The 19252-nt window shown below is 45.3% G+C and overlaps 1 protein-coding gene across 1 annotated transcript; it reads right to left on the reverse strand.

The window, feature by feature from the left end:
* Positions 1-408: 408 nt before the first annotated feature.
* LOC121404963 lies at positions 409-18711 on the reverse strand. Its single transcript, XM_041595386.1, has 7 exons — positions 18691-18711; positions 7870-8031; positions 4334-4495; positions 3085-3773; positions 2171-2270; positions 1463-1977; positions 409-1399 (listed from the first exon to the last, which is right to left on the reverse strand). Exons 1-7 carry the CDS (start codon positions 18709-18711, stop codon positions 409-411), a joined length of 2640 nt encoding a protein of 879 aa, XP_041451320.1.
* Between the last annotated feature and the right edge of the window lie 541 nt (positions 18712-19252).

A 19252-nucleotide genomic window follows, 5' to 3' on the forward strand; every position in this document is an offset into this window, starting at 1 on the left:
AGAAACGGTCTACGAGTACCAGTAGCATCGAATTCCTGTGTTTAGACCTCGGCAAGGGTCCCACGAAGTCGGTACACACCATCGCCCACGGCTCCTCTGGGATTTGGGTCAGCATCCTCCCTGCCGCCTGTAACTGGCTAGGCTTGAAGCGCAAACATAAGTCGCACTTCCGCACGTACTCTCTTACGTCCCTATGCATCCCCGGCCAGTAATACCTGGCCGCTATCCGCAACGCAGTCCTTCTTCCTCCAGCGTGGCCTGCTTCCGGGTCATCGTGATTCTCCTTCAGCACCCTTTCCCTGCCCTCTCGTGGCACACATAACTTCCATGAAGGCACTTCCTCGTGTTCTGCTCGATGGGAAATATGTCGGTATAGGCCTCCCGCCTTTTCCACATAGTCCGGGAACTTTAGGGGTTCCTTTTTAAGGCGTTCCCTCGGCCGGTCATCCATTTGCAGGGTGTTCGTTTCGCCTTATCATCGCCCTCTTCCTCTTCCTCATTCGAAGGCACCATTCCGTCACTGGCTGCCTGGAAAGTGCGTCCGCGACCACGTTGAGCTGCCCTTTCCTGTATGCCACTTCTGGCCACCCTCCATGCCGGACTTTCTATGCAGTTCAGCCATTTCAGATCCGTGACCACCTTGAAGCGGTATCCTTCTAGGTATGGTTTCAGCCGCCTGACAGCCCATACTAAGGCCAGACATTTTTTCTCGGTCGCTGAGTAATTTCTCTCAGCACCATTCAGCGACCTGCTGGCATATGATATCACCCGTTCTCCCCGTTCTGTCTCCAGCGTCAGAATCGCTCCTAGTCCATAATCGCTGGCATCCGTTCGTAGAACAAACTTCTGTGAGAAATCTAGACACGCCAACACGGGGTCCGCCACCAGTCGACCCTTCACGGCCTCGAATTCCTCTTGGCGTTCCTGGTTCCACTCCCAGGATACCTTCTTCTTCAGCAATGCCGTGAGTGGTTGCACCAACGTTGCAAAGTCGGGCACGAACCGCCGATACCATGACGCCACCCCCAGATATTGGCGCAGTTCCTTCACTCCCTCGCCCGTCACCTTATGGCTTTCCTTCCGAAAGAATTGGCACTTATCCGCATTCAGCCGTAGATTCGCCTTCCGTAGCCGTCGGAAGACCTCTTCCATATTCTTACGGTGCTCCTCTTCTGTCCGCCCGATGACGATGATATCATCCTGATACGCAAACGCGTGTAGCATCATTTCCGGTCCGATTACCTGGTCCAATGTCCTTTGGAATGCAGCCGACGCCGAGTGCAGACCGAAAAGCATTACCTTCCATTGGTACAACCCCTTCTTAGGCACGGTGAAGGCAGTGATCTGCCGGCTCTTTTCTTCCAGAGGAATTAGCCAATATCCGTCCTTCAGATCCAAACTGCTGATGAAACGGGCCTTCCGCAGCTAATCTAGGATATAGTCGATCCTCGGCATCGGGTACGCATCCTTCACAGACTTGGTATTCACCTGTCGAAAGTCGACACACAGCCTCCATCGGCACGTCTTTTTCTTCACCATGATTATGGGCGAACTGTAGGGACTCTTTGACGGCTCTATGCATCCCAACTCTAACAATTCATCCACTTTCCGGTTAATCTCTGCTTGCATCTTGGGGTTCTTCGGAGAGTACCTCTGTTTGACCGGCTGTGCATCACTCATGGTGATTGTGTGCGTTGCCACGTTGGATACTCCCTTCAGCTTGGCGAACTCCTTCAATTTCCGGGCGGGGAAAGTCTCTACCGACTCTTCCCTTGGCGCTTCGTCTGGCCGAGCTCCAGTGAGGGTCAGGACCGCGGCCTCTGCCTGGGTCCCACCGCCGACGCTGCCGGTTCCGTAGCCATGTTCGAGGTCTCCACTATCGCCACTGACAGTCTCTCTTCCTTTCCTTCTCGACTCTGATCTCTGACGGGGATCACCACACTGTGCTCCGCACAGGTCACCACCGCCCCGACCGATCTAAGGAAATCTCACCCTAGAACCATAAACTTTACGATTCCTGCTAGATCTACTAGAAACTTTATTCCTTGGTGCCTTCCGCTTTGTAGATCGAATTATTCCTTGCACGAACCATTTAGGGTCCTATGCTCGGACTTCAATTCCCTCTACCATATAATATCCACTACTAATTCCCTTCCTCTTCTTAAATCACTAGAACCTCGATCACGCCCGGCAATATTAGCACCTTCAACGCCACTTCCTGGTTCCCGAACGCCATCTGCACCTCGAGTTGTCTTGTTATTATACCCGTACTCAAAAAAGAGTTAAGGGGTATATTAGATTTGTGGTAAAAGTGGATGTGTGCAACGCAGAGAAGGAAACGTTTCCGACCCCATAAAGTATATATATTCTTGATCAGCAGCAATAGCCGAGTTGATATAGCCATGTCTGTCTGTCTGTCCGTCTTGTTAAGCGCCTAGATCTCAGAGACTATAAGAGATAGGGCAACCAAATTTGGTTTCCACACTCAAGTGATATCACACTGCTACAAGTGTATTTCAAAATTTCGCCCCGCCCCCTTCCGCCCCCACAAAGGACGAAAATCTGTGGCAGGCACATTTTTAAAGATACGCTAAAATTAAAAACGCAGTATCGTAGAGAATGACCATATCTACCAGACTGCCGAATCTGAATCAGATCGGATTATAATTATAGCCAGAACGAAGAAATTAATTTTCAGTTGCTTCCCCTTCCCCCTCCTTCCGACGACAACGCAACTCAGTTTCCCTCTCGCTCGCACACTCTGTCGCGTTCAGTGCGTTAGCAACCCCTAGCGGAGGAGATGTAGAATCTAAATGGTACATGTTTAATCTACATGTTAGATGTAGAATATACATAATATATGTAGATGTAGATAACAGATGTAGCAAAAAAAATGTAAAATGTAATTTTTTTTTTTTAATTTTAAAATTCTAAAAAATTATATGCTCAAAAATGTATATACTGACTGAGTACGGGTATAAGTAGAGTCGCGTCCCCAGAAGCGACTCGCACGTTCCTTCTCGTTTTTTGACTATGGCCGTCGGCCTCTACCTCGTAGCTATCTCTCTCCTGGCCCCTCCCAACCTGTCCGTCAATTCGCAACTGCTGAAGCTGCTAGTGGATCCTGTAGCCTGCAGCTCTCTTCCCGCGATCGTCACCACTGCGGAGAGCTGAATTTCCTCATTCGTGAGCCTTCCAACTAGGTCGTGGGGGCGGTCTCCTGCGACCCCAGCACGGTCCTTCTCGGCTTGGGTCGCGGGGCGTTTCCCGTCTTCTTGCAACAATCCCATGTTGACTTTCCGACCATCCCGCATCTCCAGCAATATTTGAGAGGCCGAGCACTGAATTCTCGCGACCAATGCTCTCCGCTTCCGCACCGCCCACATACCTGTGCCGGGTGTGTCACATAACCGTTCTGGATATGGCTTGTCGTTGTGGGCGTAGCCGATGGCTAGGTTTCTTTCCCCTTTTGTGTGGTCGATCCTTCCTTGCAGCGTCGGCATATCTCTACCTCCGCCGGCTTGTTGAACGGATGGCCGCCCGTGCTTTAGTTGTGGGGTTCTCTCGCTGGAAGTCCACGCGATCACTCTCCAACGCTTCGAGCGTCTGCCAACGCCATCATCGCATCCAAATCCCGGTACTATGCGGCCGCATGTATGCCCTAAATCTAGCATGCTGTTCTCCTTTTTCAGCTCCGTTTGTTCTTCCTGGGGGCATTTTAAGGGTCGCATGAGCGTCTGCATTTCCACCATATACTCCTTAAACGGCTCTCCCTATGTTTCGTCATGTCATCGTCGTAGTCAATGTTTAATGTTGAGATTATTTTGAATTGTTTGAAGTCTAGTGTAAGTAGGTTAGGGCAAGGGCGGGAGCGTAATAAAAGCTCGCTCTTTCGCTCAAGGCGAATTCGCCCCGCTTTGCCACCGTAGGTTAGCTAGGCTTAGAACGAAATGTATGAAGTTTTTAGAATATAATCGTAAAATTTGAATTCGTTCGGACGCACACAAAATATTTCGTCCCTGCTCTTTTAATAAACTTTACGCCCCCCACAGTCTTTCGGTTTTCGTTGTTAGAAAAACTATTCTAATTTTTCATGGTGCCCCCGGGTGGACGATAAAGAACAAATTAAAAGGCAACAAATAATAGTGACAGTGACACAGTGATAGCACAAATAGTGTAACAAAAATACATATACAGACAGTTATAAATAATATAACTAATTAATTCTCTATTATAGAATAAAAAGTGTATTGTATCGTTGCCCGCGTCGTTTTGTGTATCCAATAACAAAAGACTTTCCAAAACCATCGTGTCGGCCGCGCAATACCCTCACCGCCTGTTGCTGATCGTGGCTGCTACCCTGCCGCCATACCTGCTGCTTCACCGTTGCTGCTACCCTGCCTATACTTGCTGTTTCACCGCCATATCTGCTGCTTCCCAAACAGACCCCGTAGCTGCAACCTAGAAGACCTATGGCCCCTTGTGATTGCACGGACTGCAAGAGGAAAGTGGCAGCTGGACTTAAAGATCCGAACGCAGAGCCTGAGGTATTTGTGCAAAAAATTGAAAGCTAGAGCCGAAGACATACATAAACACATATATAAATTGTCTTGTGCTGGAAAAATTGCACCTCGCTTTCAATTCTTGGCACAGCCGTATGATATAGTAGAGTTTGATTTGCATGCATTTAATTTATTAGTGCACATACATATGTATATATATAACACCATATAACACATATGTACAAAAACCATACCATACTCTATTTGAACCGCTATTTGGACGCACAATTATATATATATCGTTTACCGCAATCACTGTCGCCCCCTCTTTCCCCTTTCGTTGATTGATATTCGCCAAAAAGTTGGTTCGTTAACCCAAGCCGCGGTGTATAACACTTACTTCCATACACATATACACACATACAAACAGCTGCACCGGTGCATTATTTTCATTTCTCGCTTTCTCGTTGTGTGAAATTCGCCAAAAAAGTTGGTTCGTTAACCCAAGCCGCGGTGTATAACACTTACTTCCACACCTACATACATACATTGTAACGAACCATGGTTCTACCCATGGCTCGTTGCAAACAACTCTACACATTCTTGTCCACACAACAATTTAAAACACCCCACCTCTTGGGACATTTCGCAATCGACGGCCTACATAAGAAATATTATTGGCGTTATTTCACAATAAGTCAAGCTAGCATAAAATTATCGACCTACCGGCCCAAATTCAGCAAGCACCCTCCTCCAGGCCGAGTTCGCAAAACCTCATTTCGAAACCCAATTCCCAACTGCAGCCTCAGTTAAAAACACTCTCATTGTTAAGACCTTAAGTAAAAGTCTAGACATTTGCGAGTTGAGTTGTAAATTCAAACTAAATTTTATTCTTAAAATCAGAGCCTTATATCAGTTTACAAACAATGTATGTGGTACAATTGATATTCTATTCTTATCGCTAGACCCATGGAACGGCTACAGTTACCGTGGGGGTTGTTTGATTGCATGCAACGCATTGCATACAACATTAATGCTTAGCTCTACATTTGATCAGTGGGATCTCCACTTGTGTGTTGCTTGTCGCGTATTTATTACCACACATCTTTGCCCTTTCTTTCAAACGGTCGTAAATTATCGAATTTATGTACTACTACATTTAAATTTAGAAATATATAGATTGTGTACAAAATCTTTTCTTAATGTACTCGTACATCGACATGTTCATGTTTGAACATTCTGCAAAGGCCCGAAGGTGGCAAGGTTTGGTAGAGTAATTATACCCGTACTCAAAAAAGAGTTAAGGGGTATATTAGATTTGTGGTAAAAGTGGATGTGTGCAACGCAGAGAAGGAAACGTTTCCGACCCCATAAAGTATATATATTCTTGATCAGCATCAATAGCGGAGTCGATAGAGCCATGTCCGTCTGTCCGTCCGTCCGTCCGTCTGTCCGTCTGTCCGTCTCGATGAGCGCCTGGATCTCAGAGACTATAAGAGCTAGAGAAACCAAATTTGGTTTCCAGGCTCATGTGATATCACACTGCTACAAGTGTATTTCAAAATTTCGCCCCGCCCCCTTCCGCCCCCACAAAGGACGAAAATCTGGGGCAGGCACAATTTTAAAGATACGATAAAATTAAAAACGCAGTATCATAGAAAACTACCATATCTACCAGATTGCCGAATCTGAATCAGATCGGATCATAATTATAGCCCGAATGAAGAAATTAATTTTCTGTTGGTTCCCTCTCCTTCTCCAGCGCTGCTGACGCTACTGATTCTCTTTCTCGCTCGCACACTCTGCCGCGTTCAGTGCGCGAGCAACCCCTAGCGGAGGAGATGTAGAATATATACATATAAATGGTACATGTACAATCTACATGTTAGATGTGGAATATACATTGTAGATGTAGATAGCAGATGTAGCAAAAAAATGTAAAATGTAAAATTTTTTTTTTTTTAATTCAAAAAAATTATAAGTCAAAAAATGTATATACAGACTGAGTACGGGTATAAGTAGAGTCGCGTCCCCAGAAGCGACTCGCACGTTCCTTCTCGTTTTTTTTTTGTGGCCGGCCCCTTTTTTTTTTTCTATCTCTCTCCTGGCCCCTCCCAACCTGTCCGTCAATTCGCAACTGCTGAAGCTGCTAGTGGATCCTGTAGCCTGCAGCTCTCTTCCCGCGATCGTCACCACTGCGGAGAGCTGAATTTCCTCATTCGTGAGCCTTCCAACTAGGTCGTGGGGGCGGTCTCCTGCGACCCCAGCACGGTCCTTCTCGGCTTGGGTCGCGGGGCGTTTCCCGTCTTCTTGCAACAATCCCATGTTGACTTTCCGACCATCCCGCATCTCCAGCAATATTTGAGAGGCCGAGCACTGAATTCTCGCGACCAATGCTCTCCGCTTCCGCACCGCCCACATACCTGTGCCGGGTGTGTCACATAACCGTTCTGGATATGGCTTGTCGTTGTGGGCGTAGCCGATGGCTAGGTTTCTTTCCCCTTTTGTGTGGTCGATCCTTCCTTGCAGCGTCGGCATATCTCTACCTCCGCCGGCTTGTTGAACGGATGGCCGCCCGTGCTTTAGTTGTGGGGTTCTCTCGCTGGAAGTCCACGCGATCACTCTCCAACGCTTCGAGCGTCTGCCAACGCCATCATCGCATCCAAATCCCGGTACTATGCGGCCGCATGTATGCCCTAAATCTAGCATGCTGTTCTCCTTTTTCAGCTCCGTTTGTTCTTCCTGGGGGCATTTTAAGGGTCGCATGAGCGTCTGCATTTCCACCATATACTCCTTAAACGGCTCTCCCTATGTTTCGTCATGTCATCGTCGTAGTCAATGTTTAATGTTGAGATTATTTTGAATTGTTTGAAGTCTAGTGTAAGTAGGTTAGGGCAAGGCGGGAGCGTAATAAAAGCTCGCTCTTTCGCTCAAGGCGAATTCGCCCCGCTTTGCCACCGTAGGTTAGCTAGGCTTAGAACGAAATGTATGAAGTTTTTAGAATATAATCGTAAAATTTGAATTCGATCGGACGCACACAAAATATTTCGTCCCTGCTCTTTTAATAAACTTTACGCCCCCCACAGTCTTTCGGTTTTCGTTGTTAGAAAAACTATTCTAATTTTTCATGGTGCCCCCGGGTGGACGATAAAGAACAAATTAAAAGGCAACAAATAATAGTGACAGTGACACAGTGATAGCACAAATAGTGTAACAAAAATACATATACAGACAGTTATAAATAATATAACTAATTAATTCTCTATTATAGAATAAAAAGTGTATTGTATCGTTGCCCGCGTCGTTTTGTGTATCCAATAACAAAAGACTTTCCAAAACCATCGTGTCGGCCGCGCAATACCCTCACCGCCTGTTGCTGATCGTGGCTGCTACCCTGCCGCCATACCTGCTGCTTCACCGTTGCTGCTACCCTGCCTATACTTGCTGTTTCACCGCCATATCTGCTGCTTCCCAAACAGACCCCGTAGCTGCAACCTAGAAGACCTATGGCCCCTTGTGATTGCACGGACTGCAAGAGGAAAGTGGCAGCTGGACTTAAAGATCCGAACGCAGAGCCTGAGGTATTTGTGCAAAAAATTGAAAGCTAGAGCCGAAGACATACATAAACACATATATAAATTGTCTTGTGCTGGAAAAATTGCACCTCGCTTTCAATTCTTGGCACAGCCGTATGATATAGTAGAGTTTGATTTGCATGCATTTAATTTATTAGTGCACATACATATATACATATATAACACCATATAACACATATGTACAAAAACCATACCATACTCTATTTGAACCGCAATTTGGACGCACAATTATATATATACCGTTTACCGCAATCACTGTCGCCCCCTCTTTCCCCTTTCGTTGATTGATATTCGCCAAAAAGTTGGTTCGTTAACCCAAGCCGCGGTGTATAACACTTACTTCCATACACATATACACACATACAAACAGCTGCACCGGTGCATTATTTTCATTTCTCGCTTTCTCGTTGTGTGAAATTCGCCAAAAAAGTTGGTTCGTTAACCCAAGCCGCGGTGTATAACACTTACTTCCACACCTACATACATACATTGTAACGAACCATGGTTCTACCCATGGCTCGTTGCAAACAACTCTACACATTCTTGTCCACACAACAATTTAAAACACCCCACCTCTTGGGACATTTCGCAATCGACGGCCTACATAAGAAATATCATTTGCGTTATTTCACAATAAGTCAAGCTAGCATAAAATTATCGACCTACCGGCCCAAATTCAGCAAGCACCCTCCTCCAGGCCGAGTTCGCAAAACCTCATTTCGAAACCCAATTCCCAACTGCAGCCTCAGTTAAAAACACTCTCATTGTTAAGACCTTAAGTAAAAGTCTAGACATTTGCGAGTTGAGTTGTAAATTCAAACTAAATTTTATTCTTAAAATCAGAGCCTTATATCAGTTTACAAACAATGTATGTGGTACAATTGATATTCTATTCTTATCGCTAGACCCATGGAACGGCTACAGTTACCGTGGGGGTTGTTTGAGTGCATGCAACGCATTGCATACAACATTAATGCTTAGCTCTACATTTGATCAGTGGGATCTCCACTTGTGTGTTGCTTGTCGCGTATTTATTACCACACATCTTTGCCCTTTCTTTCAAACGGTCGTAAATTATCGAATTTATGTACTACTACATTTAAATTTAGAAATATATAGATTGTGTACAAAATCTTTTCTTAATGTACTCGTACATCGACATGTTCATGTTTGAACATTCTGCAAAGGCCCGAAGGTGGCAAGGTTTGGTAGAGTAATTATACCCGTACTCAAAAAAGAGTTAAGGGGTATATTAGATTTGTGGTAAAAGTGGATGTGTGCAACGCAGAGAAGGAAACGTTTCCGACCCCATAAAGTATATATATTCTTGATCAGCATCAATAGCGGAGTCGATAGAGCCATGTCCGTCTGTCCGTCCGTCCGTCCGTCTGTCCGTCTCGATGAGCGCCTGGATCTCAGAGACTATAAGAGCTAGAGAAACCAAATTTGGTTTCCAGGCTCATGTGATATCACACTGCTACAAGTGTATTTCAAAATTTCGCCCCGCCCCCTTCCGCCCCCACAAAGGACGAAAATCTGCGGCAGGCACAATTTTAAAGATACGATAAAATTAAAAACGCAGTATCATAGAAAACTACCATATCTACCAGATTGCCGAATCTGAATCAGATCGGATCATAATTATAGCCCGAATGAAGAAATTAATTTTCTGTTGGTTCCCTCTCCTTCTCCAGCGCTGCTGACGCTACTGATTCTCTTTCTCGCTCGCACACTCTGCCGCGTTCAGTGCGCGAGCAACCCCTAGCGGAGGAGATGTAGAATATATACATATAAATGGTACATGTACAATCTACATGTTAGATGTGGAATATACATTGTAGATGTAGATAGCAGATGTAGCAAAAAAATGTAAAATGTAAAAATTTTTTTTTTTTTTAATTCAAAAAAATTATAAGTCAAAAAATGTATATACAGACTGAGTACGGGTATAAGTAGAGTCGCGACTCACACGTTCCTTCTCTTTTTATTTTACCTTCTTGTATTTATTAGAATCATAATTACTGATGATAATTTTAGATAATTTACAGTGGGTAGGGAAGAGCTATTGATTGCAGTCTTCTTGCTACTTTAATTCTTCTTATGGTATTGTAACGAACCATGGATCCCATGGTTCGTCACAAGCAGATGACGCAGCCAACGCTACTCCCAGGTGAAGCGATCAACACCCAGCAAAAATGCAAACTCAGCACACGCCAAAAGACAGGAGACCAGCAGAAGGGGCTTACGCAATAAGTACCTAAAATAATATTAAATAAATAAATATTCCTAACAATATATATTCCCGAAGTGCCAACGAAATTCCTTTCCCACGGTACCGGTGCACACCGATCACCTTACCTGGGACATTGGACACTTCTTGGGAGGCGATTGCTTAGGTAACCCTCGATTACCGGGCAAAACCCCCACATGCGCAAGCCAGTCAGCAGTCTCGGACTCTCCTTACCGGGGATATTGGACACTGACTGCAGGGCTAATGATTAGGTAACCTTCTGTTACCGATCAGCCTGTCTGCACGCGCAGACTATAATTCGGCAATATATATTTATGTAAGAACCATTCCCACATTCTGGAGTAGAAATAAGATATCTGTAAGACATTCATGGGAAAATCGAAGGCCGGCCGATCTATAAAAGGCACTGCCTTGCATGAAGAAAAGGGCAGTCCACCAGCCATCGTCTTAGGCAGTCCACCAGCCATCGTCGGAGGCAGTCAATCAGCCATCGTGGGAGTCAGTCAAAATCACCATCCGCGTCGTAGTACAAGTAAACCTAACATAACCGGGTAGAATAATCATACGGAAGAATACGGAAGAATAAAGAAAACCATTAAAAATTAAAAGAACCAAACAGTGTTGTGATTTCTATTTCAGTTTCTGGCAAAGTTCCTGGTTTCCCGATAAAGTCCTCGTGAATTATAAATGTCTTGTAATTCAGGACCCTGGACAGACTGATGCATACCTCAGCCTGAAATAGGACATTACAAGTGGCGCCCGAGCAGGGACTTTAAAGGATTTTTCGTGGAAACTTCAAGAAAACCGAAATCAGGGACTTCGTGGAGTAAAGACCCACTGCCATCAAAAAGGAAATTGAATCGATAACAAGTCCGCGCACTTACATAATCCGGGCGCGAAAACAAACGCGAAAGTATACGCAGTGCCGATCCTAAAAGTGCCGTTTAACAGTGACTCAGTGCCAAAAATCAACAGAAATCAACATGGAACATCACGACGATGAACAACCAGAGGAGGTATACCTGCGGGACACTTTACCAATCCAGGGGTCAGCACCGGTTGGATCCACAAGCTCCGTCGGGACGAACTAGAAGTCCTCGCCGAAGAATTCGGATTCGGCAGCGAAGGAACGGTCGATGAACGCCGAAGGAAATTTGCCGCTCTAGTCGCCGGGCCACTCGCGCAAGAAGCCTGGGTCCGCCTAGGAGAGTTCGAGAGGCACTATGCCAAGCCAGCCTCACGCTCTCGTTCCAAGTCACCACGGCCCACTACTCCTGGACCATCCGACACGCTCCAAATGGATCCTAAGACTGGACTACGAGTCCCCGCAGCCACCGAATACCGCACTCCTGCTGCCCCGTTTCCAAGGCCCCTAGCTACAGAGACCCACCCAGCACCCGTGCCAAGGATCTTGCAAGCGATCGACCGACCCATGGAAGGGCACCACTACAACCACGCTGCACCAATGGCGGAACGCATCCGAAAGTGGGGAATCCAGTTTGACGGCCAAGATGACCCTCTATCATTCATCGAACTGCTCGAAGAACGCGCGCTCTCGTATGGGGTGGACACAAACCATCTGCCGCGGGCCATGGCCGAACTTCTCACAGACCGTGACAGTCGTTGGTTCCGCACCAGCCGCCTACAAAGTTCCTCATGGGAAAATTTCCGCCAGGAATTCTTAACGTTCTTCTTGCCACCACGGTATTTTGAACAATTGGAAGACCGGATCCGAGCCCGAAAGCAATTGGCTGGGGAACTGTTCAAAGATTTCCTCATCGAGATACGTCTACTTATGCACCACGCTGGGTACGACGCAACCAAGGAGCTAACCAGGATCTACGACAACGCCCTCCCAGCCTACCAGATGTACGTGCGCCGCCACGAACTGCAGGACTTGTCACAGCTAACACTGCTGGCCACAGAGTTTGAGAGTATTCAAGAGCGGACCATCACGAGCACTCTCGCACCACCACGACACACGCCCAGATACGCACGGTCTACTACAGATCAGAGGAGCGACGATTCCAATCGGACACCATTCCGGAAGCCTCATTGGAACTCGGCAGACTCACCAAGAAGACAGCCATCCAACCCAGTGAGTACGGCAAAGCCCGAGGTAGCACATCGCATGATTACAACCCCCATCGCCAACCCACGCGCAGCCTGTCGCCGGTGTGGTGAAGCAGGGCATGCGGCATATGAATGCCAAAATCCCTCGATCCTGTTCTGTTGGGAATGTGGCAAGCGCGGCACCCGGACCATCGATTGCTGTCGCCAGAACACGTCGGGAAACGACTCGCGTCCTCGACTGACACGGGATCAGCCGGGAACGACGTCTGCCCCGACCCACGAATAAAAACCCCGCTACACATGAACGAGAACCGGATAGTGGCAATGGTAACCATAGGAGGACAGGCAACGGAAGCCACCGTCGACACAGGGGCATCCCGAAGCTTTATCAGTGCAAACCTCGCCCGACAACTAGACAACAACACCAACCTAAAAGATGCATGCGTCCGCATACGCCTGGCCGACGGCTCGGTCAGAGAGATCACCCAGATTCTACTGGCGCACATCAGACTGGATCAAAGAGAAGTTCAAATACCCCTCCTGGTCCTACCAAACATGTTGGATCAAGTTATTGGCATGGACTTCCTATGCGCCATTGAAACAACGATCCAGTGCGGTACCACACTTCTACAATTACGAGATCAGTGCCACACACCACATATCCACACCGTTCCGACCAACAGAGTACAAGGCAACGAACCCCGACATCAGAAACTGAAACCAACGGCGGCCGTCATACGTCCGCAACCTATCCCAACAATTTCGGCACCCAGCCACGCCAACATGACACCCATACAAACCTCAGCGAACACACGACCACGACCTACCCCAATGAACAAAACGACCCAGATCGCCACGAAGAACACGACACCCAGCTCAGCCCCAGCAGAGGCAAAGCGCCGGCCCACGAACATGAAGCCGAAACCAACAACACGAAACAACAATCAAGCAAACGGGAAAACGAGTCCCACGGTCACTACGGAGCAACCGCGTCCTAGGCCAACCACAGGGGACACATACCCCAAAGAAACTACGAGAATCTCACCCACGAGACAAGCACTAACGCACTGGAACCCGGCGCTCGACACAGGAAGCCCAGGTCCAAGTCCAGCAACAGAGCATGTAAGTACCCTCTCCTCCCAGGAGAAAGTGAACATAGAAACACCTTCAGAGACGACAATCAGCCCTGAACCAAGACAACAACATCGACACCGACAACGGCAGCAACAGATCAACAGCCCAGCAACAAGGGAAACAGCCACGCTGACCCCACCCTGGTCGGGGTCCATAATTGAACTGATATCCACAGAGCCCCTCAACGCGGGCCCGAAAACCAGTACGATGGCCCCACGATACACCGACCGCAGCCCTGTCGTACCCACGGCCGACGCCACACCGATCCTCGCCCACACAATGGAGTACCTTCCGCGTACTGACATGATTTATAGCGTCATGCACCGAGCCATGCCTAGAGCCATGTCCGAGATCTTCGTCGCCCAGACAAGTCGTTGTTGCGATACCAGAGGCGTCATCGCGACTCACCTGTTCACGTACCAGTCTGGCTGTAGTACAACACGAGTACTACACTCGGCGTACCAAAACATCATACCCATGGTCGACACCACACCCATCGTCGCCCACATAAGCGACTACCAACGGAGGATCGAAACGCACAGCTCCTTCGACACAACCCTCTTACCCGAAGACCCCAGCCAGCCATTTGACTCCGAAGCCGCCGACCGAACCGAACATGAGCCCGAACCAGTCCCGGAGCCGTGGCCACCGGACTTGGCCCCACAGACCCAAGCATCCGTCGCCCAAACAAGCCATTGGTCCAACAAAAGAGACATCGTCGAGACCAGCCAGTTCATGCACCAGTCTGGAGACAATACCACCCAAGTGTTCCGCCAGAGCTACAAAACTACTCTACCCACGTCCAACGCCTCCCCGATCATCGCCCACATAAGCGATTACCACCGGAGCATCGATCCGTCAAGCACATTTGACAAACCCATCCTTCCGAAAAACCCGAATCAAACCTTTGACCCCGGAGCCACCGAACCCACCGAAGACGACCCAGAACTACCGACGGATCCTTGGCCACCCGACATAGCCCCGCAGATTCGAGAATGCCTGGACAAATAACGACCAAAGAAAACCGCCGAGAAAACCATCGTCATATGGGATAATCGACCCACCAAGCACCAACTACACCAACTACAAAGCACCCAGAACAGCAGAAAGGCCACGATCACAACCGCAGTAGAAAATATAACGTTACCGACGCCACGCTAAAGTGACGAGACTAACAGCGACGAATCCGGAGACTCGGCACAAGCCAAAGGACAGGATAACCCGGAAAAAGGCGAACCTCAGCACCCGCCAAGCGACGCCACAAATCTCTCCATCACCCACCCGGAAGAAAGGGGGGGGTGTAACGAACCATGGATCCCATGGTTCGTCACAAGCAGATGACGCAGCCAACGCTACTCCCAGGTGAAGCGATCAACACCCAGCAAAAATGCAAACTCAGCACACGCCAAAAGACAGGAGACCAGCAGAAGGGGCTTACGCAATAAGTACCTAAAATAATATTAAATAAATAAATATTCCTAACAATATATATTCCCGAAGTGCCAACGAAATTCCTTTCCCACGGTACCGGTGCACACCGATCACCTTACCTGGGACATTGGACACTTCTTGGGAGGCGATTGCTTAGGTAACCCTCGATTACCGGGCAAAACCCCCACATGCGCAAGCCAGTCAGCAGTCTCCGACTCTCCTTACCGGGGATATTGGACACTGACTGCAGGGCTAATGATTAGGTAACCTTCTGTTACCGATCAGCCTGTCTGCACGCGCAGACTATAATTCGGCAATATATATTTATGTAAGAACCATTCCCACATTCTGGAGTAGAAATAAGATATCTGTAAGACATTCATGGGAAAATCGAAGGCCGGCCGATCTATAAAAGGCACTGCCTTGCATGAAGAAAAGGGCAGTCCACCAGCCATCGTCGGAGGCAGTCCACCAGCCATCGTCGGAGGCAGTCAATCAGCCATCGTGGGAGTCAGTCAAAATCACCATCCGCGTCGTAGTACAAGTAAACCTAACATAACCGGGTAGAATAATCATACGGAAGAATACGGAAGAATAAAGAAAACCATTAAAAATTAAAAGAACCAAACAGTGTTGTGATTTCTATTTCAGTTTCTGGCAAAGTTCCTGGTTTCCCGATAAAGTCCTCGTGAATTATAAATGTCTTGTAATTCAGGACCCTGAACAGGGACTGATGCATACCTCAGCCTGAAATAGGACATTACAGTATATATAATTAACATTAACATTGTTATTAGTCCGATAATTAAGGCTGCGTGTCCCGATACATGATGGAACTTGAGTCCTTTTAATTCGTGATGACCTTCTTTTAACAATTTTAATTCATTTTTTAATTTATCAATTTCTTCCGTATGGTTGATTAATGGTATTGTTAATGGATTCCAAGCAATTTTTGGTATCTTACTTATATTACTTATATAAGAGGATGAGATTGTCTCATAGCTTTCTGTATGAAGACTGTGATGAGGTACTAATATCTTATCATCTGTTCGCACAGTACAGCCATTTATTATTGTTAAGATTCCTTGTTGAGGAAGATCAATTAGTTCTTGATTTGAGTTACTACATTGAATTCTGGCATTAGTGTTTACTGGAACTTTGAAGAGCCAACTACCTTTCTTTTCTAATTCGACCCAAAATGACCTGGTCTCTGCTACTTTTCTATAAACACAATTCGAATGACCTTTTGGTTTGAACGGAGTTATCTCACAAGCATTATCATTGGCGCTGCTCCAAGGCCAATTACCTTCACATACTCTTTTATTTGTCTGCCATTTTTGGCATTTATTCAAGGTAGCCTCAGTCATCGAATGATATGAATCAATTTCAAAATTATATACTAAATATTTTGAGCTCAAATCTACCTTTATTAATTCCTTTTCGTGTTCCACTGGTATTGGAATAATCCTAAACAAATGGGATGGGTGCCTACCGAACAGTGGGATCTTCACGTTCAGAATTAATTTGTTGTCTACGAAAATTCCCTTAGCGGTTAAAAGACTGTAAATTTCTTTTAATTCCGTTCCTGTTCTTTTTCCTGGAAGAACTAATGTTTCTAATAAACTATTTTTTATTTTGGTAATTTCCTTTTTCAACTGCATAGGTTTTAAGATATTAGGATTTAACCTACCATGATTAATATCTATTAATAGACTTATAACTGCTGATTGGATTTTCTCGCACTCATCAATCAAGGAGCTTAGCTGCTTTGATACCATAAAGAAGTTTATAGATTCCTTGTAAACATAGTAACTTTCCTTTAAAGCCTCCGTTATGTTTTCTACTCTCGTGTTCATGCTTCTAAAGTTTACATTTATTTCATCGGTTGTTCTTTTGAGAATATTTACCGTTGACTCTACTACTGAAGTTTGCCGTTTAATTAAATCGTCTAGATTATGCTGATTTTCTAGAAGATTTTTCATATTTCCTTCCAAAGCATCCCTATCTTCAGCGTCCATTATCCCAAACAATATATGATAAAGTGAGCCCATAAACTCAAATGGCGCTCGTTTCTTTCTCCTGTTATCCTGAGTCATAAAAAGTTTATTATTATCCTCTAAGTCTGCAATTTGTCTTTCAGTGTTATCTAAGACATTATTGCATTGATCTTCAAAAGTGTGAAGTTTACTGCACACGACTCTCATTTTCCCAATCAATTCTTTTCCCTTTTTAATCATTTGAAAATACGGGTCCATATTATAATACACAATTAGATCCCAAGATGAGGCGACTATTTCAACGTCTCCCATAGGGTCCAAATACATTGAATTGGAACTGTTCATTTTTTCTATCGACCACTTCCCTTGTCTTCTGGCAGCTATGTCTGCATTTGATACTTGGCAAAATAACATAAGGAATAACATTATTGCCATGAGTCCTAGCTTGGGTATTTGAGGTCTACCGCGAGAATATCTAGTTTCCTTTGGGGGCATTTCTGAGTCTTTTTCTTCAGACTCAATTCCAGCTAATGGACAAATTTTAGTAATAGGTCGTTTAATTGACCCGTCTTGATGTTTTATAGTCACTACTCGTACTTTATCGTCTTTACCTTTATGTATTTCTTCTATTTTTCCCAAAGGCCATCTAGCTGGGTGGCAGTTTTCATCTTTTATTAACACAATCTGCCCTTTTTTAATATTCTTCATTCTTATTTTCCATTTATTCCTTTGTTGCAGAGTATGTAAATAATCTTCCTTCCATTTAATCCAGAATTCTCTTTTCATTTTCTGAATTAATTTCCACCTATCCAGATTCCCAATTCTTTCCTCTGTAATCGTTTCAATGGGGCCAAATATTGGCCTTCCAATAATAAAATGACCTGGTGTTAATATATCCAAGTCGTCAATATCATTTGAAGCTGTATACAACGGCCGTGAATTCAGCACAGCTTCTATTTGACATAATAGGGTTGCCATTTCCTCATAGGTTAAATTATTGTCCCCAATCACTCTTTTTAAGTGATATTTTACTGATTTTACCCCAGCTTCCCAAATACCTCCAAAGTGAGGTCCTGCCGGGGGGATAAAGTGCCACTCGATCTGTTCTCTTTCTAATATTGGAACTACTTTAATATTGTCCTTAAGGGCTTTCTGGTATTCTTCGTCTAATTTGCGAGAAGCTCCCACAAAATTTGTTCCATTATCGGAAAAGATTTTTGCACATTTTCCTCTTCTTGAGAAAAATCTTCTAAGTGCAGCTAAAAAGGCATCTGCAGTTAGATCGCTGACAACTTCCAGATGAATAGCCTTTGTCGCCATGCACACAAATAGGGCAATATATCCTTTATAAGATTTCTGCCCACGGTTTCTAGAACATCGGATATGGTAAGGTCCGGCGAAGTCTACTCCTGTATTTGTGAATGGGTGCGACATCGTTGTTCTGTGTTTCGGCAGATTTCCCATAATTTGTTCTGCGGTATTCTGCCGATACCTAGCACAGGTAACACACTCTCTAAGCTTTTGCTTTAAGCAATTCCTTAGCCCAAATATCCAAAACTTTCGTTGGATGAAGTTTCGCATCAAATTAATTCCACCGTGCAATGTTTCTCTATGCGCGTTTTTGATAATTAAAGATGTTAAGTGACATTTATTTAAAATCAAAGGGTGTTTTACCCCAAATTCTGCGCTGGAGTTTTGTAACCTACCTCCAACTCGCAGTAACCCATCTCTATCTAAAAATGGATTCAATCCTAATATTTTACTTTTTATTTCTATTTCTTTTTTATTAGTTAGGCAAGTTATTTCTGAACTGAATTGTATTGCTTGTTGTTTTTTCAGTATTAATATTCTGGCGATCTTAATCTCGTTGACCGTCAAATATGGAGGGAATTCTTTATTATTTTTGGTTTTAATTTGAATAAATCTTAATATATATGCAACAACTCTTTCTAGTTTGTGCATGCATGAGTATTTCTCTAATAAATCATTAATAATGTTAGCTTTATCGTTTATAAACGTTGTGCTAACAACTTTATTTTCTTCAATCTCCTCTTTTGGCCAATTTTCCTTAGATTTAGCCAACCATTGAGGTCCCTTCCACCAAATTTCAAAATCTTTCAGCTTATCTGCACTAATGCCCCTTGACGCTACATCTGCTGGATTGTCTTCAGATTTGACATGTCTCCACCTAATTTCTTTTACGTTTCTAATGTCGTCAGTTCGACGCCTGATAAATTTATCTTTATTATTTCCATTCTTTATCCATGC

This window comes from Drosophila obscura, unplaced genomic scaffold, assembly GCF_018151105.1.
Source record: "Drosophila obscura isolate BZ-5 IFL unplaced genomic scaffold, ASM1815110v1 contig_58, whole genome shotgun sequence".
NCBI lineage: Eukaryota > Metazoa > Arthropoda > Insecta > Diptera > Drosophilidae > Drosophila > Drosophila obscura.